This window comes from Lactuca sativa, chromosome 6 (assembly GCF_002870075.4).
Source record: "Lactuca sativa cultivar Salinas chromosome 6, Lsat_Salinas_v11, whole genome shotgun sequence".
Lineage (NCBI taxonomy): Eukaryota > Viridiplantae > Streptophyta > Magnoliopsida > Asterales > Asteraceae > Lactuca > Lactuca sativa.
In genome coordinates, this window is record NC_056628.2 from 197,927,750 (window position 1) to 197,952,578 (window position 24,829).

The 24,829-nt window shown below is 38.1% G+C and overlaps 1 protein-coding gene across 1 annotated transcript; it reads left to right on the plus strand.

Annotated features, from left to right (window-relative positions):
- The first annotated feature begins 22,714 nt into the window (after positions 1 to 22,714).
- Positions 22,715 to 23,935, plus strand: LOC111901692 (protein arginine N-methyltransferase 2). Its single transcript, XM_023897581.3, has 2 exons — positions 22,715 to 23,028; positions 23,167 to 23,935. Exons 1-2 carry the CDS (start codon positions 22,749 to 22,751, stop codon positions 23,874 to 23,876), a joined length of 990 nt encoding a protein of 329 aa, XP_023753349.1. The 5' UTR covers positions 22,715 to 22,748; the 3' UTR covers positions 23,877 to 23,935.
- The last annotated feature ends 894 nt before the right edge of the window (positions 23,936 to 24,829 follow it).

Here is a 24,829-nt window from a genome sequence, read left to right on the forward strand (position 1 = left end):
CACATACATTTTATTCTCATTTCCTAGAGAAAGGCTACACAATCCTCAACTGGTCGACTGACTCCACATAACTCATCCATGAAATTTCCACCAACTTTGCAACACTCATGTATGCTAATACATCACATTGGATCCTATAGATAGTCAAATACTTGATTCTAGCCTAATCCTTTCATTAAACAAGAACATGAAATAAGGCTAAACCAAACATTCTCAATCTATAGAATCTTAGTTACGTACAACTATGATGCATACACTAAGCAGCTACAGTAATGATGTTAATTCCATACAAGAAAGAATCCCTAGGCTATCATGAATCAATTACAGACAATTCTATCATGCAATTCTTGAAGATCCCTAGCCTATCACTAGCAGGTTGTTCTATTGAAACATAATAGCAAATAACAGTGTGGGTAATTTGGGATACACTTTCTTGATCCAGTTGATCGTACAAATCGCATCCTTTATTGTTTACTTTTGAAAACAATTTTTGAAAATCAGTTTAAAAACTTTTCCAGATCCCTAGTTTGAGTCTGGATTCACACGAATGTTCATCCAATTCTCTCAAACCAAGGCTCGGATGTCAACTTGTAACACTCAAAAATCATAATAATTTAATATTTTCAAAATCAACCATTCATCATCATTGTTTACAAAAGTAGTAATTGTTTCAAAAGTATTATTTCAATTCAGAGTTTTCCCCAAGATCCAGTGACATAAACATGAAGATGTGTGTGATCATGCATTTACCTTCCCACGATCCTCTGAAGTATCTAAACCCATAAACTAAAAACTAAAACCCAAAGCTTAGTTAAGTTCCCCCAAAGTACCAGCACACACATATATATAAAAACATATATCGGGTCCACAACTATAAAGACTGGATTACCCTCGAGCCCTCTGTATGAGTCTAGCAAGCCATTCGGGTCCTCAGCTCATATCTGGAGTGCTCCCGAGCCCTCGATATGAGTCTGGCATGCCATTTGGTCCCTCAGCTCATATCTGGAATGATCACAGGTTTGTTGGCTATAACACAAAGCAGTACAACCTCAACCTAACCCAATATGTCGACATATGTAAAAGATAAACATAAAAATAGAACCAGCAAAATACAAATAATCATACAGATCTACTAATCATCCACATACTAGTATAACACTATCCTAAGCACAATAAATAATCTAGTGGGCCGACATTGGTGCCTTCAACCCACACGTACAGAGAGGACTCACCTCACAGCGTGAATGTAGTATGAATAAATCCAAGCTCCGATAACCGGCTCAACCCGACCCCTAAATATAAGAACATTTCCAATTAAAATAATAACATTTTTCCCAAAATACCCTTGGTCAAAACTGGTCAAAACCAACAAGTCAACTGAGTCAACCCAGCCGAGTCAAGTCAAGGCTCGTACACGGGGCGTACTTCGAATATACGCGGGCGTATTCATGGTCCGAGACGTCGGGGCCAAATATGTGTATGTGTAGTGTACCATTTGGTACGCCGAACGTACACATCAGTCTTCCATCTTAACCATTTAAGAGCTTATTACTTCGACTTATTACATCCAAAAAGGTACTCAATGAGGAAATTGCTAGATCTACGATATAAGATGATCAATCTAGAAGCTTTCTACCTCTTGGAGGTTACTAGCAAGGAAAGAATCCCATATCTAAGTTACATCCAGCTCTAAGGTCTTCCCACCACCGTCTTTTTCTTTAATAATATCACCAAAACACAAGGATGAGCTCAAGATACACACCTCTCACTTAGGGTTAGCTAGAAGGACATTTTCTTAAGTGGACGCTAATGAGGGAATGAGAAATGAGGTGATAATGATGCTTATATATGGACCAAAACATAAAAATTTGGGTTTCAGGACTTATTATGTACGCCCTGTGTACGCGGTATACGCTCATTGTACCAACTCTTTGGCCAAAATTACCAAAATGCCATTATGGATCATTCTTATAATCTTTCTCGAGCACAAGGATCAAAATGCAATATTCCTTCATACATAGGGTTAAAATTTAAGATAACTCATCATCGGGATGTTACATATAGGTTGTTTCAGCATCGGTGTCGGAAGGTGGTCATCTGCTTCGGGTGTTGTCCAACTCTTTGAAGAATGGGGTTTTTGACCTTTGGAAGTTTCTTCTTGGGTACAGCTTGTGAGCCTGGTTTTCGAAATCCTTTTGTTGGTAGTTTTAGATTCTGACATTCAGAGTGGCTTCGAATCGTGTTGAGCGAATTGGGCTTGGAAAAGCCACAAGGACTTCAGAGGGTGTTATAAGAGTAAGTTGTAAGGATAGAATTTGAGGAAGAAATCTAATTTAAGTAGGAGAGATTGTAACATCCATATTCCAGAGCGGATATGTGAATGATAGAAAGACATCAAAGATATGGTTTTTGGGGAAAACCATATGCCATGACATGATAGGCTGATGACCACGGCATGGCATGACACAGAAATGATCATGCGTCTTGATGAACACCATGACGTGGCAAGAAGGATGCCACGTTGTAACGATTATTCCAACCCAAGCTCACGATTTGTAGGGTTTCCTTTATATTTAAAGGCCTTATCTCAAGGGTTAGGTCATTTCCCTTAGCCTCCACCCTCCTATCGAGAAACCCTAGCCTCTTCTCTTGTATTTTGAGCTCTTTGTTGGTGCTCTATCTATTTGAAGGTTGAAGGAAGGATTTGTTAAGCAAAGGATCAACTAGCATCTTATCTTCATCACTTGGTGCATCTTCTGGACTTGTGTAAGTCCCCAAGTTCTTACCTTTATGATTTATCCTTTGTAGATTTGGGTTCTGATCTCATTTTCTTTTTAATATGTTAAAATGAATGGATGATATTGATAAACTTGGCAACTTTTTCACTCCTAGAGGTCCCTTGGTCATCTTATGTTTCAAATATAGACTTTCATGTGTGATTGGTACCATACATGGAGTTTTGACTTCATTTCTTTATATTTTGACCTAGTTTAGGGAGAGACATGCATTTGACATGTATGTCCATCACGTAAGGATTTTTATGGTTCATTTGAGAGAAAGGATTCCTTTTGAAAGTTTGAGCAAAAGACTTGATGGAGTAAGTTCTTAATGATAAAAATGGCCTTTCTGACTGTAACCACGACGTGGCGAAGGAAGGGCCACAATGTGGTGATGTCCTGCATACCGACATTAGGTCCTTAAGGGGGAGAAAATATATGGAATCATTATTCAAACCCTATTTCGTTGATGATTCTGGGACGTAATCATCCTAAGGGGGAGATAATTGTAACGTCCGTAGATCAGGGCTAGTTAATTTAGAGACAATGAGCATCAAAAATGACTTTTTGATGGAAGATTATTTTGATGGAATAATCTTAACTAAGTTGTAGTATATGTTACAAGGATCCCGTACATATAAAGAACGCTAAAATTCGAGTTATAACGAAGAAGTTATGACCTGTCGAAGTTTCACGACAGAACCGACACGACATTGCGCGATGTAAATAGTGAATTTACGATAGAGCGATATTTAGCCTTAGTGATCTAAACGAAAGTCGTAGAATACGTTAAACTGAGAGCGTGCATAAAAAGAACGTCTAAATCTGACTTCGTATGAGGAAGTTATGATTTTTCGAAGTTTCGACTTAGCTGTATGCAACCCAAAGTTTAAATATGAGATCGAGTGGTTTCTAGCCGAAACAATCTAAACGAGAATCGAAGATCTCATCGATAGTAGTCCAACGATAAAAAGACAGACGAAAACGGACTTCAGATGAATAAGTTATGAATTTCTAACGGAGTTTTCCTGTCCCGGCCTACTAAAAATAATATAATAAAAATAAATTCAAAATTTGCCGATGGAGTCTAAACGAGAGTTGTAGAGCATAGTCTCACCTACGCGTGGATATAAAGAACGTCAAAAACGGAGATCGTATGCAAAAGTTATAAATTTCTGAAGTTCAAGGCATGCATCCCAAAGAGGGAACGCCCCGCGTTCAATTGAGGAACGCCCTACGTTTAATACTTGGCTCTGGAGTGGCCACGTCGATGCTGGCTCAGCGGATAAGGGATAGGATCGGAACCCCGCTCCTACGTACCGCGTTAAAAGGGAACGCCCAGCGTTCGGGGAACTCCCTGCGTTCGCGGCAGACTTCAACACTATAAATAGAACATGAAGGCAGCCGAGTTTGGTTGCCAAATTTCATTTATCTCTCCCGTTTTACGTGCAAGAAATACCCCCAAAGCCTCGGTATCAATCGCGACACCCGAAGCAAGTCCCGAAGCCCCGAAAATCCTGAGAAGTAAAGTTTCTGAGCCGAGACTCTGCCCGCGAGAAGCCCGATTTTCAAGGAAGCATCCTGATTTCACCGAAGAATACTACATTTAGAGTCGTAGTGTTGTCCGATCATCGTTTTATCATGTGAGTGTGTAGTTACTTTCTTCTAACACATAGATATGAAGTATTTGCTATGAAATACGTGTTATGTGTTTATATATTGTTTGTTTATTTGAGATGGATGTTGGATGAATGTTTTATACATGTTTGTATATGATTTAAACTATATATGTAATTTATATCTACAAATATGTTGGGTAGAACATGGTTAGATGAAATAGTTGGTGTGTGAGAAAAGATGAGTTTGAGGATGAGACAAAAGATGATATAGATCATGAGATGAGGGTGACAGGTGAAAAATGAGTGAAACCTTTACCCAAACGATGGCCCCCGTCATTCATCAGAGTTGGGATGACAACCACGGACTATTCTAGACAATCATGTGGAACACTAGCAAGCTCGCAGCTTGTAGGTGTTGTGGACTTGATGTTCACCGGTGTACTCTAAAAACCCTGGCAGCTATAGATTTAGTGCCTTATAATAAAACGATGGTAGCTATGGATTTAGTACAGTGTAGATGAACCTTGGTAGCTATGGGTTTAGTATTGTATAGATGAACCTTGGTAGCAATGGATTTAGTACTGTATAGATGAACCTTGGCAGCTATGGATTTAGTGTATGTTATAGGAACCTCGGGTAGCAATGGACTTTGTGCCAATTCCTTAGGTCAATCCTTAGGAACGAATGAAGGAAGGATAGTCGATTCTTAGGATAAAACCTTAAGAAATAAAGAAGATAATGGGGATGGTAATTGGGTTGATTGTTTGATGATTGAATATAATAATTATATTATTGTGGGTTGAAAACCCTATATGATCACCAGGCTCCCAAGCCTGACCCACTCAGTTTTCTTTGCATTACAGGTAATGACACAAGAGTATAAGTTAGTGGACTTGACGACAGATTTTTGATTATAGATCAGTAGTTATAAATAATTGTTGTAAGGGCTATTTTATATTGTTTATGCTTTTGGTCTGTATCGGAACATGACATCCCGAGATTTTGTTATTTAATGAAAATACATTTCTTTAAAGAAATGCTTTGATAAATTCTTATCACCTTTTGTTTTGGGAACAAATTCTGCAACAGTTTTCTTTAAACGATTACTCTGATTTTAAAACGAAGCATAAACAAATCGTTCTTTTCTGGCCATGAAAATGGGGATGTCACAGTTGGTATCAGAACATTAGTTTAAGCGAACTAGGAATTTGTAGGATTTCTAGACTTAAACTTAGAATGCTAAGCGATGATTGTGAGATGAGTGTCTACCATATTTTAGACACGAGCACTAATATATTTTAGGAAAGATGTCTAAAATGCTTTATTTTCTAAATGCTATATGTTTGCCATATATGAAATTGTTTGTTCAGATCTATGGTCTGTTGCCGATCGGATCCGGAAACCTTATGTGTTTAGGATTCTAAGCATACGACTACGATATTAGAACTAGCATGTAAACGTTTCGGAGTGATAAGGATGATTTGAATATCTACCATGAATGATAATCTAAAATCACCCTATTCGGTGTATAGATCAAAAATGGCAAGAACCAGGAGTGGAGCTGGAAATGTGATCGAAAACAGGAATCAACCACCTGTGATTGAGCAAGTAGTTGTTGCAGCAGCACCACCTGAGCCAATGACAATGGTTGGAGTACAATTGATGATTCAAACGATATTGGATCGTCAGATGGAAGAAACTAGACGTCTGCTTCAGCAGAATCGTGAAGAACTTTCAATACAAGTTGAAGAGCCCGAAGTGAATGGAGGACAGTCAAAAGGAGGAAACTTAAGTGGGATTATTGGTCAAGCCGACCCACCGTTAGTTCGACAGAACAACTAGGATGGAGGAAATGATGGGCGTGGGTGCAAGTACAAGATATTCATGGTGTCCAAACCGTTGTGTCTATCTGGAAGCCCGACACCAGTGGTAGTTATGGATTGGATCTCTGAGATGGAGACAATGTTTGAGAGTTGCGAGTGTAGCAATCGGCAGAAAACCGCTCTCGTTATTCCTCTGTTAATGTCTGGAATGCTGAACTGGTGGAAGCTACTAGCTGGTTCGATGCCCAATGGAGAAGCTAGCAAGATAGCTTGGGAAGATTTTGTGGTGCAACTAAAGATGCAATACTGCTCTGAGCAGGATCTTCTGGAAATCAATAATGAGTTCCAGAATCTGAAGAATGGGAGATTGAGCGTCACCGAGTACGCTACTAGTTTTACGGAGAAGATGAAGCTTGTTCCCTACCTACTTCCAATGGAACTTTCCAAGGTCAACAAGTTTGCCAATGGATTACCAGCGGACTTTGGTCCAATGGTCAAGCAGGAAACCACTTTGAAAGCCACTATCTGGGTAGCCAAGAATGTTGAGACCCAAATAAAGGAAAAGGGTCTGGAGAGAGCTAAAGTTGGCGAGAGGAGGAAGCTTGAAGGATCCTCAAGACCTGATAGTAAGGGAAAGTTCGCAAAGCCTAACCTGGATGACCAGAGGTATGGAGTCGGGTGGTGTGAAAAGTGCAGGAAGAAGCACTTTGGAGCATGCAGCGAAGAAGTAACATGTTACAAATGTGGAAGGATCGGCTACTATTCCTCGAATTGTACACATAATGATAAGGTATGCTACGGATGCGAAGGCAAGGGGCACATGTCTAGAGACTGTCCAAAGAAAAATGGGACAGCAAGGCTAAAGGCACCACCTAAGCCAAGGGCATTCCACATGATCCTCGACGAAGCAGACAATAACAAGAGGAATCAGGAATAAGGATTTCATATCCAAAGATCAAATTATGATGTAACTTATCGTGTAGCTTATTATAGGCATAGTATAAGGTGAACTTGAGCTTTTGTGTAATAGTTTCAAGAATTAATATAAACCCTGGTTTTGTTATCTGATGTAGTGAGTGACACCTATCGGAAGATATCGAAAGTGGAATCTTGCCTTTAGTTTATGTCTAATAAAATAACAGTACGTTTAAAGGAGTACGGTACGTCTGAAGTACACCTTTAATTGGCAGGATGATGGAACGATTGGTGTAATTCTTGAAGTTGTCCCATCGTCTGGAATTTCCATCACTCACTGAGTTGAAGTAGAATTTATGGGTGAAGATATGCATGGAAGAGGTCCTAGTAGAGTCTAGGAAAATTTGTATGATTAATTGGACACATTCGTATGTGTTAAATTGTTTTGTGATTTTAGGACTTGGGGACTGCGATACAATACTTGGGACGAGTATGAGTAGGTGTGAATAGTAGTAGAGATCTATACTACTGGAAGCACAGGTCTCACGCTTGGATCAGGGAAAGTCACAATGTTACCAAGAAGCTAGTGACTAATTCTGTTTTTATTCAAATATGTCATTACCATTGTTTCGGTAATGACTAAGAAGATGATTGATGTTCTGACCCTGGTGGTCATATTAAATTGAGTCCGACTACGATGATTTTGTTACGTGGTTCAGAGAACCAAGTTCGATGTAACATCTGACTTAAGTCAGAAGATTGAAATCAATGCGATCGATGGCATCACGCTCGTTGTTAATAAATCTTGTATCTAGAGATGCTACATGCTAAAATATGATTATATCACATTAGAATATGAAGGAAGATATATTCCATTCTGGAATTTGAATCTAAAAGACTTGAGTCTAGGCGTTGCATCATACGATGAGAGGTCATTAGAACATGACCCATCGATCTGTTATAATAGATAAAGGAAAGTATTTATCCTAAGAAGAAGAAGAAGTCCATGATAAGGACTTATTTTGTAACTTGAAGGTTATGATTGAAAGTCCAACATAGTACAAAAAGCAGATGCAAGATTGAGCATCGTTTGCACTCAAGAAGACCTAGAGTTAGATACCATTTCAAGGAAACATAGAAGTTACGGTTATTGCCTAGGATGACGAGAAAACATATGAAATCATTATTCAAACCCTATTTCGTTGATGATTCAGGGACGTAATCATCCTGAGGGGGGATAATTGTAACGCCCGTAGATTAGGGCTAGTCAATTTAGAGACAATGAGCATCAAAAACGACTTTTTGATGGAAGATTATTTTGAAGTAATAATCGTAACTAAGTTGTAGTATATGTTACAAGGATCCCGTACATATTAAGAACGCTGAAATTCGAGTTATAACGAAGAAGTTATGACCTATCGAAGTTTCATGACAGAATCGACACGACATTGCGCGACGTAAATAGTGAATTTACGATAGAGCGATATTTAGCCTTATTGGTCAAAACGAAATTCGTAGAATACGTTAAACCGAGAGCGTGCATAAAAAGAACGTCTAAATCTGACTTCGTATGAGGAAGTTATGGTTTTTCGAAGTTTCGACTTAGCGATATGCAACCCAAAGTTCGAATATGAGATCGAGTGGTTTCTAGCCGAAACAATCTAAACGAGAATCGAAGATCTCGTTGATAGTAGTCCAATAGTAAAAAGACAGACGAAAACGGACTTCAGATGAAGAAGTTATGAATTTCTAACGGAGTTTTCCTGTCCCGGCCTACTAAAAATAATATAATAAAAATAAAGTCAAAATTTGCCGACGGAGTCTAAATGAGAGTTGTAGAGCATAGTCTCACTTACGCGTGGATATAAAGAGCGTCAAAACGGAGATCGTATACAAAAGTTATGAATTTATGAAGTTCGAGGCATGCATCCCAAAGAGGGAATGCCCCGTGTTCAATTGAGGAATGCCCTACGTTCAATACTTGGCTCCGGAGTGGCCACGTCGATGTTGGCTCAGCGGATAAGGGATAGGATCAGAACCCCGCTCCTACGTACCGTGTTCGAAGAGAACGCCCAGCGTTCGGGGAACGCCTTGCATTCGCGGCAGACTTCAACACTATAAATAAAACATGAAGGCAGCCGAGTTTGGTTGCCAAATTTCTTTTATCTGTCCTGTTTTACCTCGTTTTACGTGCAAGAAATACCCCCGAAGCCCCGGTATCAATCCTGACACCCGAAGCAAGTCTCGAAGCCCTGAAGATCCTGAGAAGTAAGCTTTTCGAGCCGAAACTCTGCCCGTGAGAGGCCCGGTTTTCAAGGAAGCATCCTGGTTTCACCAAAGAATACAACATTTAGAGCCGTAGTGTTGTCCGATCATCGTTTTATCATGTGAGTGTGTAGTTACTTTCTTCTAACACATAGATATGAAGTATTTTCTATGAAATACGTGTTATGTGTTTATATATTGTTTGTTTATTTGAGATGGATGTTGGATGAATGTTTTATACATGTTTGTATATGATTTAAACTATATATGTAATTTATATCTACAAATATGTTGGGTAGAACATGGGTAGATGAAATAGTTGGTGTGTGAGAAAAGATGAGTTTGAGGATGAGACGAAAGATGATATAAATCATGAGATGAGTGTGACAGGTGAAAAATGAGTGAAACCTTTACCCAAACGATGGCCCCCGTCATTCATCAGAGTAGGGATGACAACCATAGACTATTATAGACAGTCCTGTAGAACACTAGCAAGCTCGCAACTTGTAGGTGTTGTGGACTTGATGTTTGTCGGTGTACTCTAAAAACCCTGGCAGCTATAGATTTACTGGCTTATAATAAAACGATGGTAACTATGGATTTAGTACAGTGTAGATGAGCCTTGGTAGCTATGGATTTAGTATTGTAAAGATGAACCTTGGTAGCTATGGATTTAATACTGTATAGATGAACCTTGGCAGCTATGGATTTAGTGTTTGTTATAGGAACCTCGGGCAGCAATGGACTTTGTGCCAATTCCTTAGGTCAATCCTTATGAATGAATGAAGGAATGATAGTCAATTCTTTGGGTAAAACCTTAAGAAATAAAGAAGATAATGGGGATGGGTAATTGGGTTGATTGTTTGATGATTGAATATAATAATTATATTACTGTGGGTTGAAAACCCTATATGCTCACCAGGCTCCCAATCCTAACACACTCAGTTTTCTTTGCATTACAGGTAATGGCACAAGAGTATAAGTTTGTGGACTTGATGAGAGATTTTGGATTATAGATCAGTAGTTATAAATAACTGTTGTAAGGTCTATTTAATATTGTTTATGCTTTTGGTCTGTATCGAAACATGACATCCCGATATTTTGTTATTTAATGAAAATACATTTCTTTAAAGAAATGTTTTGATAAATTCTTATCACCTTTTGTTTTGGGAACAAATACCGCAACAGTTTTCTTTAAATGATTGCTCTGATTTTAAAACGAAGCATAAACAAATTGGTCTTTTCTGGCCGTGAAAATGGGGATGTCACACCCGCCCTCACTCACCCCTCTCCTATCGTGGGCCTCGCCCCTCCCCTGCTCTGCTACTAATGAGATATGGAACCCCATCCATACTCTGCTAGTGGTGAGATACGGGACCTCGCCCACACTCACCTCCCTACCAGGCACATATGAGTATCACAGAGACAACAAGTATAAACTATCATGCAAGCATTCCTCGGGCACCCGCCTGACATCGGACCTTGATCTGAAATCGCATACTAACATATAGTGCCTAGGGCTAACCCCCGGGTCATCCTACTCATAAACTGCATGGGCTGGCATTTGTGGTCGTAGACCCATTCACATAGTGAGGAGATTCACCTTGCACTGCTAAGATGGGTCATGGAGAGTCTCTTACCGTGCACCTGCAAAAGATGCAAAGGTATGTCGACCGTCTTCGCAAGTTGAATGTTGTCTTTGGGGAAGACTTGGCGATTGATATGGTGCTTCACTCTTTGCCTCCAAGCTATAATCAATTTATGATGACCTACCACATGAACAAAGAAGAGGTCACCCTAAGCAAGCTCCAAGGTCTCTTGAGGGTCGCTGAGAGCAACTTCAAGGACAAGTCTGTTATACCAACTCCCAATCCACCCGCTGCTCCTGTCTTGGCTATTGGACAAGGAAGGGGAAAGAAGAGGAAGGCTTCATCTAAAAATCATCGCAAGGTTAAGTCCCGAGATGGTGCCTCTTCTAGTGGGACCAAAGTTGATCCTGCTAAACCCTGCCCTAACCCAAAGGAGGCAGAGTGCCACCACTGCCACAAGATAGGACATTGGAAGAGAAGCTGCCCAGAGTACCTGCAAGCCATCAAGCAAGGAAAGATCAAGCCGTCTTTCGCAGGTATATACACAATTAAATCTAACGATTCACCTCATGCTATTTCTTGGGTTCTTGATACCGGTTGTGGTTACCACATTTGTTCTAATGTGCAGGGACTAAGAAGAAATAGAGATGTGGAGCATGGAAGGATAAATCTAATCATGGGGAACAGAAGATCGTCGCCTGTGACCAAGATTGGAGTGTATTCTTTAGTGCTTAGGAATGGTTTAACTTTAGATTTGAACAATTGTTGCTATTCGCCAGAAATGGCTAGAAACATCATTTCATTTCATGGTTTGTTTAGACAAGGTTTTAGATTTTCTTTTAATAATGAGAATGGTTCTATTTTGGCTTATCTAAATGGTGTCTTTTATTTTGAAGCTATACCATGTAACGGAATTTATGAAACTATTATGATTGTAGATAACTTAGGAAATGATGTTTTATGCATGGATTCTTCCAATAGTATGGATAGAGCATCCTTGTGGCATTGTCGTCTTGGACATGTCAACAAGAAGCGCATAGCCCAACTCCAAAAGGATGGAGTGTTGGAGTCATTCGACCTTAGGGAAGATGACATATGCGAATCTTGTTTACTTGGAAAGATGACTAAGTCACCCTTCACAAGTACGTGTGAAAGGGGTGAGGGTCTATTGGACCTAATACATACCGATGTATGTGGACCGTTTAGATCAACCACGAAGGATGGGAACCGCTTCTACATGACTTTTACCGATGACTATAGTAGATATGGGTATATCTACTTAATCAAGCAAAAGTCAGAAAATTTTGAAAAGTTCAAAGAGTTCAAGAATGAAGTGGAGAATCAATTGGGCAGGAAAATCAAGATGCTTCGATCCGATCGAGGAGGAGAGTACCTAAGTCTTAAATTCCAAGATTATCTCAAGGAGTGTGGAATAGTTTCACAATTGACGCCACCTAGGACACCACAATTGAATGGTGTGGCAGAAAGGCGTAATCGAACCTTGTTGGACATGGTTCGCTCTATGATGAGTCGTGCTTCACTATCAATATCTTTTTGGGGGTATGCCTTAGAGACTGCCACCCATATCCTTAACCGAGTCCCTACTAAGAAGGTTGCCAAAACACCTCACGAGATGTGGACAGGGAAAGCTCCCTCGTTGGCACATATCAAGGTTTGGGGTTGTGAGGCTTTCGTAAGACGAGATACTCACGACAAGCTCGAACCTCGTAGTGAGTGATGTATTTTCATCGGCTACCCACAGAAATCCTTTGGATATCTCTTCTATAGACCGAAGGACAATGTTGTCTTCGTTGCGAGGAGAGGAGTTTTCTGAGAGCGAGAACTCATAAGCCAAGGAGACAGTGGGAGGCAAATCGAGCTTGAAGAGATTCAAGAGTCGATAGATGAAGGAACCTCTACCGCTGGCACTCAACCCGAGGAGGAAACTCCGGTTGAACCGATTGACGAATCCATACCTCTTAGACGTTTCGAAAGAGTTAGAGTTCAACCCCAGATTTATGGTTTTCATATTACTACCGAAGGGGACACGTATATTAGTGATGGTACACTAATAAATCTTGATGAACCTAATAGCTATAAGGAAGCCATGGCAGGCCAGGAGTCTACGAAATGGAAAGAGGCAATGGATAGCGAGATCCAATCCATGTATGATAACCAAGTTTTGGAATTTAGTTGATAATGTGCCCGGACGTAAGACCGTTGGGTGCAAATGGATCTTCAAGAAGAAGACCGACGTGGATGGAAACGTACATACATATAAGGCGCGATTGGTTGCGAAGGGCTTTACTCAAACTCCCGGAGTTGACTATGATGAGACCTTCTCACCAGTTGCGATAAAAGTCTATTAGAGTGATGCTAGCTATTACCGCATTTAATGATTATGAGATTTGGCAAATGGATGTCAAGACCGCTTTCCTTAATGGGAAGTTGGCTGAGGATGTTTAAATGGCTCAGCCAGAGGGGTTTGTGGATCCGAAGCATCCGAATAGAGTGTGTAAGCTTGAGAAGTCCATTTATGGACTTAAGCAAGCATCTCGCAGATGGAATCTTTGCTTCGACGAGAAAGTCAAAGAGTTTGGATTTGTACGAAGCGAAGATGAATCATGTGTATATGTCAAAGCCAGTGGGAGCATAGTTAGCTTTCTCGTTTTGTATGTCGATGACATACTACTCATAGGAAACGACATCCCGACTCTGCAGGAGGTTGCTCCTGGCTCGGAAAGTGCTTCGCTATGAAGGACCTCGGAGAGGCTTCCTATATTTTGGGAATAAGGATGGTAAGAGAAAGAAGTAAGAGACTAATAGGACTTAGTCAGAACACTTACTTAGAGAAGGTACTAAAACATTTTAGTATGGAAAACTCGAAGAAGGGAGAATTACCGATACAAAGTAATGCCAAGTTGAGTAAGACTCAAAGTCCGAGTACCGAAGCTGAAATAGCAGAAATGAGCCGAGTACCATACGCTTCCGACAGGGACAACTATCGTTCGTAGTCGGGCTGGGTCTTTACCCTGAATGGAGGAGCAGTGACTTGGAAAAGTTCCAAGCAGGAAACCGTAGCTGATTCAACGTGCGAATTAGAGTACATTGCAGCGAGCGAAGCGTCGAAGGAGGAAATATGGTTGAAGAACTTCATCGGTGATCTTGGAGTTGTACCCGCCATAAAGGAGCCCATGGAGATTTTCTGTGATAATGAAGGAGCAGTTGCCTTGACCAAGGAACCGAGAGATCATGGTAGATCTCGACACATCGACATAAAATATCACTTTATTAGACATCGTGTATAAGAAGGACAACTCGTAGTGAAGAGGATATCATCAGAAGATAACCCAGCAGATCCGCTTGATGTGCACAAAAGTACCCACTAATTTTAATATTTATAACCTAACAAACTTAGACTATCTATGCACTTATAGGCAGTGTACCTAGTCAGATTACAATATAGCTTAGGTAAGTCGGGTGTCGATCACAGGGAACGGTGGATTAATTTAAAATATTTGATTATAGGTTACAAGTCACATGAAAATAATGAAGAAAATAATCTCAAACTAACAATTAATTAACTAGTCTCGATAAACTAACAGGAAAGCACATCTCTTCAGGTACTTTGGTTTAGATAAATTACACCTTAAAAACATAGACAATTGCATACACAAATTCATTTATTCATGTTCACCGATTCCTAAAATGATTAGATTCGCGTTCACTATAACTAATCCTTTAGCAAACAAGTTTATTCAAATAGTGATTAGTTGATTAAACTAACATGCTTCCTAGTGTTCAGTTCGTATCGAGCAAGACTTGTAAATATTGTTAATCAATTTAAACATTTAATTAACCTCTTGTTGATGGTCATCGAACAAGGCTCACACATTAACTTACTTATTCTCAAATTAATCCTAGTTTCACATTCGTTATTTCTAGTCTTATAATTTTGATGGTCATCAAAAATCATAAGAGACAAGCAAATCAAGCAGATGTTCATACAACTTAATTCACTTAACAATTAACAGAAAATAATCATCATTAACACATGAGGATCTTTTAACAAGCTTGGCAAGATAAATTAAACACAAATAAACTATTCAATATAGCAATTAGTCTAATAATCAAAGCTTCATTCAATCATAAACACAAAGTAAAAGGTTTTTACACCCAAATCAGAAACTAAATACAGAAAAGTACCACAATGGAATGCTAAACATGGTCACGTTAGCAATCCATATGATTACCGACATGTATCCGCTCTCCAATCCTTCCAATCTCTGCTCCTGTTAGCTTAACGGCTTTCCGGCCGCCTTCAAGACCCTCAAAACGGCTTAACAGAAGTTAATTGTCGACTAAATTACGTTAGAAGTCGAATCCCCCCTCATGGTTAGCTGAAAATCGACTTTTATAATCTTTGTGGCCGACCTAAGTACGTTGGGCGTACTTAGGATTACGCGGTGCGTACTCAAGATTTACTCGTGATCAAGTCTATCCGGTGCAAGTATGAACTAGTTTTGAGCATTGGAACAAACCCGTGCTTGCTGGAATCACCTTATGGAATATGATATAAAAGGGTGATCGAAAGATGATAATATCATATAGTCTTAAAACCTAGATATATGGTTTGTTATTTGTTATTTGGTTGTACATTGATAATGCGAAAACGCATCAGTAACTCGGTGTTATAAAACGCATTGTTGTGTATAGTTGATTAATGAATAAGTAAATGCATATAAGTCGAAGCTTAAATGTTACTTTTATCCCAAGAGGGTAAAAGTGATATCTCGGCCACTCGATGATTTGATTTGACTGATGTGCCGGGCCCGGTCAGAACTGAATTGATGTGTTCGATTAAGTTCTATGTCGAATAAATCGGAGATCGAGAAACCAAATGCTAGACAAATTGTTCCATAGAATTGTCAGCATGATATCTAACAGAGGACTGTACGATCCCTTATCAAAAGGACAAGATTGATTAGATCAGAGTTTGACAACGTCTTTGAGAGCTACGATTGCAAATAGAATTGTACTTGTGCATATAGTTACTAGACTTATCCAAGTGGGAGACTGTTGGAATAGTGTCTAAGGCTGCAACTATATTAGGCAAGTATTTGACCCGATTGTGCATGGTCCTTTTGGGTTGCCTTCACCATAGCAACTTGACAGGATGATTTATTATGAGAGAATAAATATTATTAATATATTATGAGAATAATATAAAGAATAATAATATTGTTATTTGATTAATATAAGTCATAAATTAATTAGAATTAATTTGGTGACTTAAAGAGATTAATTAAATAAGAGGGTATAAACTGTCAATTGTTTGATAGTTACACTTTGGGCTGTAAATCCTTCTTGGATAGGGTTGGATGAATTCTAGGGCTTGGGATAAGCCACAAATCGTACAAGGGATTATCATGGAAAAGATTTGGATTGCTTTGAGTAAAGATTATCCAACTAGGGTTTAAGGGTGAAACCCTAGGAGCCTTACAAGTATAAATAGACCCCTAGGGCAAGGGAAATCGACACCTCTGCTAAAGCAAAGAAACCCTGGCCGATTTCTCTTTCCTCTCCTCTCTCTCAAATAATCCTCTTGCTAGTTGGTGTTTGTAAGCCATTAGAGGAGTGACATTTGTGACTCTAAAGCTCCAAGAACAAGAAGATCAAACAAGTGTTTCAAGGTAAACTTCTAACTCTGATTTTGTATTGTTCTTATACTCTATTAGCCATTAGAAGTCTTGGATTCAATGCATGTTTAATTAGAGAAACCTAGATCCAAGCATTAGGGTTTGTATGTGCACATAGGAATGTTCATATGGCCAAAACCCATCAAGTACGTGGGGCGTACTCTTATGTACGCTAAGCGTACTAGCCAAAAGGTGTGTACGCTGGGTGTACCTAAATGTACGCGGAGCGTACTCCCCCTGTTAAGACAGTTTCCCATTAAGTGCTTAATACTCCACTCCATAGGCTACCAACTCAGATCCGGTCCTTTTCCACGTCTTAATCCATAAAGTAACCAACTTGGTGACTTGCAACCCACCAAATAAGCCCAAACTCAAAAGTGACAACATACTTCCATAAAAAAAAGGGCTAAATATCATGCATGAACTCATTAGGACCATCAAGATTGAAACTTTACTACTTATGGGACACTTTTAGCTCTAAGGGTGGCAACCCCAAGCTCAAAAACGAAGTTGCACCAAAAAGGTCCATTTTTGGGACCAAAATCACTCCAAAACCACACTACATTAGATCTAATCATTCTTAAGTAAAGTTATGAACTTTATACCTCTAGAGAGTTCCAAATGATGATGTTATTCCAGATCTATAAGCTCCAACTTCCCAAGTCCTTCTTTGACAACTTCCTTTTTCCTCTTCCAAGCTTAAAACCACCAAAATGAGCTTCCCAAGGTCAAGATCTCACAAGAATGAAGGGATGAGGCGTTATAGGGTTTCTTTGAGGTTGGGGAGGCTGATAAGGAGGCTAGGGTTTGAGCCATTATGTTATTTATATAGTGGCTCACCCTAAAATTAGGGTTTATGAACATTGGACGTACATTGGGCGTACTTCCTGTACGTTGGGCATACGCCTAAGGCACCTGCGGCCATTTCCCTATGTACGTTGGGCGTAACCCAACCTTAAGATGGGCGTACCCAGCTAAACACACGCGTGCACTTCATGCATGCAAGGGACTGCCTTGCCAACTTTTGAATGATTTATCGGATCGGTGATAAGATTGCATTTGAATGATTTATCGGATCGGTGAAAAGAAAGGAAGCTTGGTGAAAGAGCAAGATGAATCTAATCACAAGGAATGGATCTTGATCGCATGGACTTGAAGATTAGATTTTGAGATTAGATAGTTATGATAGAGTTGTTAGAAATTTTTTCTTTTAAAATACATAGTTTTCAATGGATTTTGCATAGTAAAGACAAATGTTTTCCGCTGCTTTTATAAATAAAATAAATTTTCGTTTGACTTATTTATTTATTTGTTTATTTCCTTGCAATGAAATCGTTATGAAAATTGGTGTTTGCATATTTCTACAACAAATGGATATTATTCTTGTTTATGGTGTTTATGGAAAAGTCAAGAATTTACCAAATAGGGAGAGTTTCTCATCGCCCAAGTTTCAATTGGACAGAAACTTGGAATCATGCAACGTGGATGCACGATGAATGAGAAACTTCGTATTTGGAAATTAGACTAATTCATTGACAAAGTGTCAAGTGAAGGACTAGGAGATCGAGTACACAAAGTTGTGTGTTGATCAAAGTCCACCATAAGAGTAACAAGATATTCGTCATGATTTACTAAAGGTTTAGTAAATATGATTATACTTATAAGATTAAGTGTAATTCTGAATTGATTGAAAAAGTTTAAATCAATAGTAGAACGAATAACAAGAATCAAGTAGGCAGAAAGATAAAAGTTTCTCCATTCTAAGAAGAAGGGAGAGTACCTTTTATGTTTTATGATAGGTCTTAATGATTAAGAACCATATTTCAATTGATCCTCTAAGTACAATTGTATGTTTAAGAAGAGGAATCAAGAATTGAAGAAATGGTTAAATCAAAAAGTCAATCATACTTCGTTCCAAAACAAGTCTTAAAGTTAAGATTGTGACATTGAGTGAAAAAGTATTAAGAAGGTTTATAACATTCATTAAATGTGGTAAGTTGTGATGTCTTGGATAAGACAAAGACCAACTAGGACCAATTTATGAAGAGTTTTGATTAAAGCTACACTAACTCTTGAATATTTGTTTGTCAAGAAATGTTTTGACAAGAGAATCTTATATGTCAAAGAGTCAGTGGGAGTCTTAATGGTCTTGAAAGGTTTCAAGAACAAATCAAATAAACCTTATCAATCATCACTAGTACACGAGTTGAGGTTTACAACCTATCGTGATGACATTATTTTGGTTCTGTGTCAATCCAGTCGAGTTAATTATGCAGTATTCTATGAGTTCTCATTTTGAACGCATAAAAGGCAAAGCACCTTAATCAATGAAAGGTACATTGATAGGAAAGGGTGAGCTGCTTAACTACTTGGAAGACATGGTGGGCAGCTGTGCTACCATAAGGCAAGAAATCAAGATTAAGAAAGTTCGGTCCATATGAGTTTGAATTTATCGTAAACCTTGGTTTTAACAAATTCACATGGATAGGAACACATACACCGTTTAATTCTAAGTGTCATAAGATTTCCTTCTTCATGAAAATGATTGTGAGGAAATGCTTTCACTAAGAAAGATTTTAAGAAGATAGTGATTGTAAAATTGCATTCTCGAATTCGATTATGGTTACGGTATCCGTTTCCATAATTTGAATTGTGAGGTTTGGCAATTAGTCTTAAGTGTTTAGACACATATATGAACTATCGAAGGCAAAGGTGTATAAGTTCAAGAAACCTTGATAAAAGATTATCAAAGCACTAAGTATTATAAACATGAACTTAAGAAATTCAATAAGCATTGTTTTTCTAAAAGTTAAGATGATTATGAATACATGTCGCAGCTAGTGGGAGCATAAGTGTTATGTTTTATAATAATCATCATGATAGTGGGAGCCTAAATGTTATGATTGTATGATTATTAAGGCACGTATTGCAAGTTGGCAATATTAATTATAGAAAATAAGAGTTATACCTTGCAAAGTAGTAAGGGTTATAAAGTTGTTTTGCTATAATTAAGGGAGAGAATATTATGCTTCATTTCAAATCTAAAGGTTTAGGTTGAGAAATGTTAATAAATTTAGTCAAAGGTACATAGTGTGTTCTTAAAATTTCGATTATGATTACGGTATTCCTCTTCATAATTCGAATTTTGAGAACATAGCAAATAAAACATTATGCGTTGTGTCCCATACGCTTCGGGTATAGGATCGATTGCAAATGCTTTAATGTTTGACCATTCTAAAATTTCCAAATGTCTAGCGCATTTAGAGGGAAAAGGACTAGAATCGGTTTTGACTAAAATGATTAAACAACTATCAAAGGACAATCCAAAGTTCGACGAGGATTGGTCGCTTGTGAGTAGTTGGAAGTATAGTATTGGAAAATATGGAAATGTTTCCATATTGGATGGACCATATCGACATCATTACGAATAGATAAGATTCTATTAAGAATGAGTTGTCATATGGAAAATATGGAAGCGTGTCCATATTGGGAATTGAATATTGAAAAATCTATGACTAGATTAGAAACCTTTATGCAAAAGGATGTTCGAAGGAATGTACTTTGAGTGAGAAACATCATATCTAAGGAATTGTCTTGCAACAATCTCCGATAGAAGACTTTGTAATATCATTGGCAATAGTCTTTGTGACTTTGGTGCTGTGACATTACGAAAGGATAAGTTGCATAGAACGTTAGAATCTAGCATATTCTATAAGTAGCAAGAATTTGATATTCTTTCACTTATGGAAAAAGGATTTGGAGTTGTGAAATGAGAATGATTGGAAATGTGTTCAATGTGATCTATTTCACAAAGTAAGAACCATAAGTAAACATTGTGTGCATGCTAGGAGCATGGGACAAGTGTTGTAATTCAAGTAAGAAGTTGATTAACCGAAACGACAAATAATGAGTAATCGATATGGTGATAAATAAAAGGTGTTTTATTTATACTCAAAGGTTTGAGGCCATATGGGATTAGTATTATTCTTGTGTTTCACCTTTGCATGTTTTGACTTCCAGAATAATTGAGTTTATTAAGAATAATCGAATTATTCGAACGGGCCACAGTCATTCATACGTTGGAAGTAGGTATGAATAAAGACTGTCGTGAATTGGTGTGTGGATTGTCTAAAGAGCATTAGACATAAGCAAATGTTTGCTGCAACGTTCATGAGTGCTTATGAATATGAATTTGAGCATTGGATCAAACCCACGCTCACTTGGATCACTCCATGAATTGTATCACGAGTGATTGGTAAGACGATAACATCTTATATTCTTGAAACCGAGATGTGTGAGTTGTATCTTGCGAACGGTTGCACATTGATTATATGTAAACGCACTAGTAACTTGGTGTTATAAAACATATTGTTGTGTGTGATTTGGTTAGTGAGTGCAAGCAAGCATTGTATCAAAGTTTATCCGTTCCTTTTATCCAAGGTAGGATAAAAGCGATATCTTTTGGGCCCCTCGATGATTTAGTGATGACAAACGTAAATGCTCGGCTGGGCTAGGGCTAATTTGATTTGTTCAATTAGTCAGTCGTCATAAATCAGAAATCGAGATATAGTACAAAGAGAATGATTTGAAATCATATCTCATATGATATCTAGAATGGAGGAATATATGATCCCTTATCTAAGGACACGCGTATCTGATAGGATCAGAGTTGACAGCGGCTTTGGAAAGCTACGATTGCAGATCAGGATCTGAAGTCATACGCATAATAGTTATTAGACTTATCCAAGTGGGAGACTGTTGGATTAGTGTCTAAGTCCATAACTATTTTGGTATGTACTTGACCCGATGGTGCATGGTCCTTTTGGGTTGCCTTCACCAAAGCAACTTGATTGGAGAAATAAATAGAGAGAAAGGTTATTATGATTTATTAATATGTTATACGAGTAATATATTAAAGGAGAAATCATATTTGTTTAATTAATATTGGTCAATAATTAATTAAGAATTAATTTTGTGATCAAGTGTAATTAATTAAACTAGAGGGGCTGAATTGTAATTATGTGATAGTTACAAAATATGGTAATGGTTATCCTAAATATGGGTTGAACGAATTCAAGGAGATAAGGATCCTTGAAATCGTCCAAAGGATAAAGGATAAGAGTTTTCAAGGCTTATCTTATGGTTACTTGGTGGGCAAGCAACTAGATAAGGATAAGGACTAAAACCCTAATCTCTACACCTATATAAAGACCCTTAAGGCTCATGAATTCGTCCATGCCTTCCCAAGAGGTCCTAGAGACGAATTCTTATACCTCTCCTCTCTCTTTATACCTTCTCCATTTGCTCTTGGTGTTTGTAAGCCATTAGAGGAGTGACACTTGTGACTCTAAGCCTTCCAAAGTCAATTCAAGGAGGAATTCGATTGTTATTGCTATATAACAATCAAAGGTATGATCTTAAACCCATTTATATGTTAATATCGATTTCCATATGCTAGAATTAGGGTTTATAGTCTTGGATTCAAAGCATGTACAATAGAGAAACCTAGATCCAAGCATTAGGGTTTGTATGAGCACATAGGATGTCTTATGACCAAAACCCATCATATATATATATATATATATATATATATATATATATATATATATGTGTGTGTGTGTGTGTGTGTGTGTGTGTGTGCGGTGCGGTTCGGTTCGGTTTTTTGTGGTTTTTGCAAGAGTAGAAACCGCACCGCACCGAGCATTTTCGGTTTTTGCAAAACTAAAACCCGCACTATCGGTTTTCATTTCGGTGTTGGTTTTTCAGTTTCAGTTTATGCGGTTTTTTCGGTTTTTTTTTATTTGCGGTTCAATTTTTCCTCACCCTAGACTATAATATATATAAAAAAAATACCTTAGAAATTTAACGTGGACAAAATTAAAACCTTATTACCCTCTTAGGTCATTAACCCTTTATAATAATAATAATACTTAATAAAATAAAATTACAATAGTAAAAAATAAATAGGCGTTTTTATATCTTATAGTAATTTTTTTTTCTAGGGTTTTGGCAAATAAATGAAGGCATTAAAACAGGCAAGCCGTTAGCACCTGTTTGTAAAATGGCGGAAGATGAGCAGCGGCTACTGTGCGAGGCGGCGACGAACGGAGATACTGAGAAAGTGCAAACCCTAATCGCTTCCGGAGCTGACGTTTCCTACTTCGACCATGACGGTTTCACACCTCTTATGCTCGCTGCCAAACACGGACACGCCGATGTCGTAAAAACCCTGCTCGACGCAGGTGCTCCATGGAACGCCCTCTCTCCTACCAATCTCTCCGCCGGAGACTTCGCCATGGATTCCGGTCACCAAGATGCCTTTGACATACTGCTTAATACGGGTACTTCGTCATATTATAACACTTGTCTGTTTATCACTAATTTTTGTTAATTTTTCATCCTTATATCAAAATCAGCGCTCATTTTATAACAGAAGTTGATCATAATAGAGGTGCTTTCATTGCTCATTGTATGTACAGGGATACAAGCTGAATTGATACTTGGTACAATTGCAAGAAAAGAAAACAAAATTGGTGATTTGGATGGAGACTACTTAGAGGACAGAGTTAGTTTCAGTGAAGATAAGCTCATGGATGCCAATAGCAAAGCTGTAATGATGGCTTGGGAGAAACCATTAATGGAAGCTCACGCAAAAGCCATCTGCTCAAGAGGTGGTCACATTCTAAACATAGGATTCGGAATGGGTCTTGTGGATACAGCTATACAACAGTATTCACCTGCTACACACACCATTGTTGAAGCTCATCCTGAAGTTTATGAACGGATGCGTCTTTCTGGTTGGACTGAAAAGGAAAATGTGAAAGTAGTATTTGGGAAATGGCAGGATGTTGTTCATCAACTTGATTCTTATGATGGTATCTTCTTTGATACATATGGAGAATACTATGAAGATCTAAGAGAATTCCATCAACATCTTCCTTCTTTATTGAAGCCTGAAGGGATTTATTCATTCTTCAATGGACTTTGTGGAGGTAATGCTTTCTTTCATGTTGTTTATTGTCAGTTAGTATCATTAGAACTTGAGAGTTTGGGTTATTCAACACAACTTATACCCTTACCTGTTAAAGATTGTTTGGGAGAAGAAGTATGGGAGGGTGTGAAACATAAATATTGGCAGTTGGATACTTATTATCTTCCTGTTTGCGAATCTTTGGAAGAATCTGAATGATATGTATGTACTTCTGGAGTTGTTTTTGTTGAATTAGTATCAATTTTGAGTTATTGTAACTTGTTTTTGCTAGCTATATCTTTTTTTTTAGCAAAGAAACATTGAGATTAATTGTTTAGTATATTTATTCTCATTGAAAGCAAGCGAAAGAAATGTATCACTTTTTGGTTCATGTTGGTTTGAAGAAGACATGGAAAACAATTTATTGGTCTAAAGATCCTACAAGTTGTAGATAAAAGAACATAATGCTATAGAATCAGATAAGATGCAAACCAAGTAAACAATGGTCATCAAATTTATTTTCTTCAGTGAAGATCTTGGGATCCTTAACACTCCCAAAAACGAAAGCCTCTATAAATATATAATACATTGCAAACATTATGGATCATCAAAAACAAGATCCATAATATACACACTAGTTTGAAACTCCAACATAATAAAATCTCATGGATTGTGGATGATTCTAAATATCCATCTCTTGGAAGACAATCAAAATGTCTTACTTTGTTGAAGCCATGAGAAAGTAATCAATTAAAACCTGATTACAAATCAGGTTAAAGGAAGGAAAATCAATAATGGCCTTGCATGTTTAGGGAATAAAATAAGTTGAGACTTTAGAAAGTCTATGGATAAAATCAATGAGGGAGAGGGAGAGGGAGAGAGTGTTTGTTTTATAAAAGGCAACTTCGGTACCACTTGTTAAAGATAAGATAAACACAAAAAACAAAATAATAATACCAAGAACACAAAAAATAGTTGAAAACAATTTTTGGGGGAAAAACAAGAAGACATTACTTGGTGTATTACTGAAATTGACAAACAAGAAGAATGTTACATTGTTTTAGGGATGAGTTTTGGAACAGGACCGAACCGAACCTAGAACTGGATTTAAGAGTTTACAAGAACTAGGAACCGTACCGTCGGTGCCGGTTCTGGTCCTGGTATCGGTTTTA

Bases quoted from the DNA above. Each gene is read 5' to 3' on its own strand.
- LOC111901692 (XM_023897581.3), top strand. From the start codon at position 22,749: ATGGCGGAAGATGAGCAGCGGCTACTGTGCGAGGCGGCGACGAACGGA. The intron at 23,029-23,166 runs GTACTTCGTCAT...TTGTATGTACAG, and splicing joins TGACATACTGCTTAATACGG to GGATACAAGCTGAATTGATA.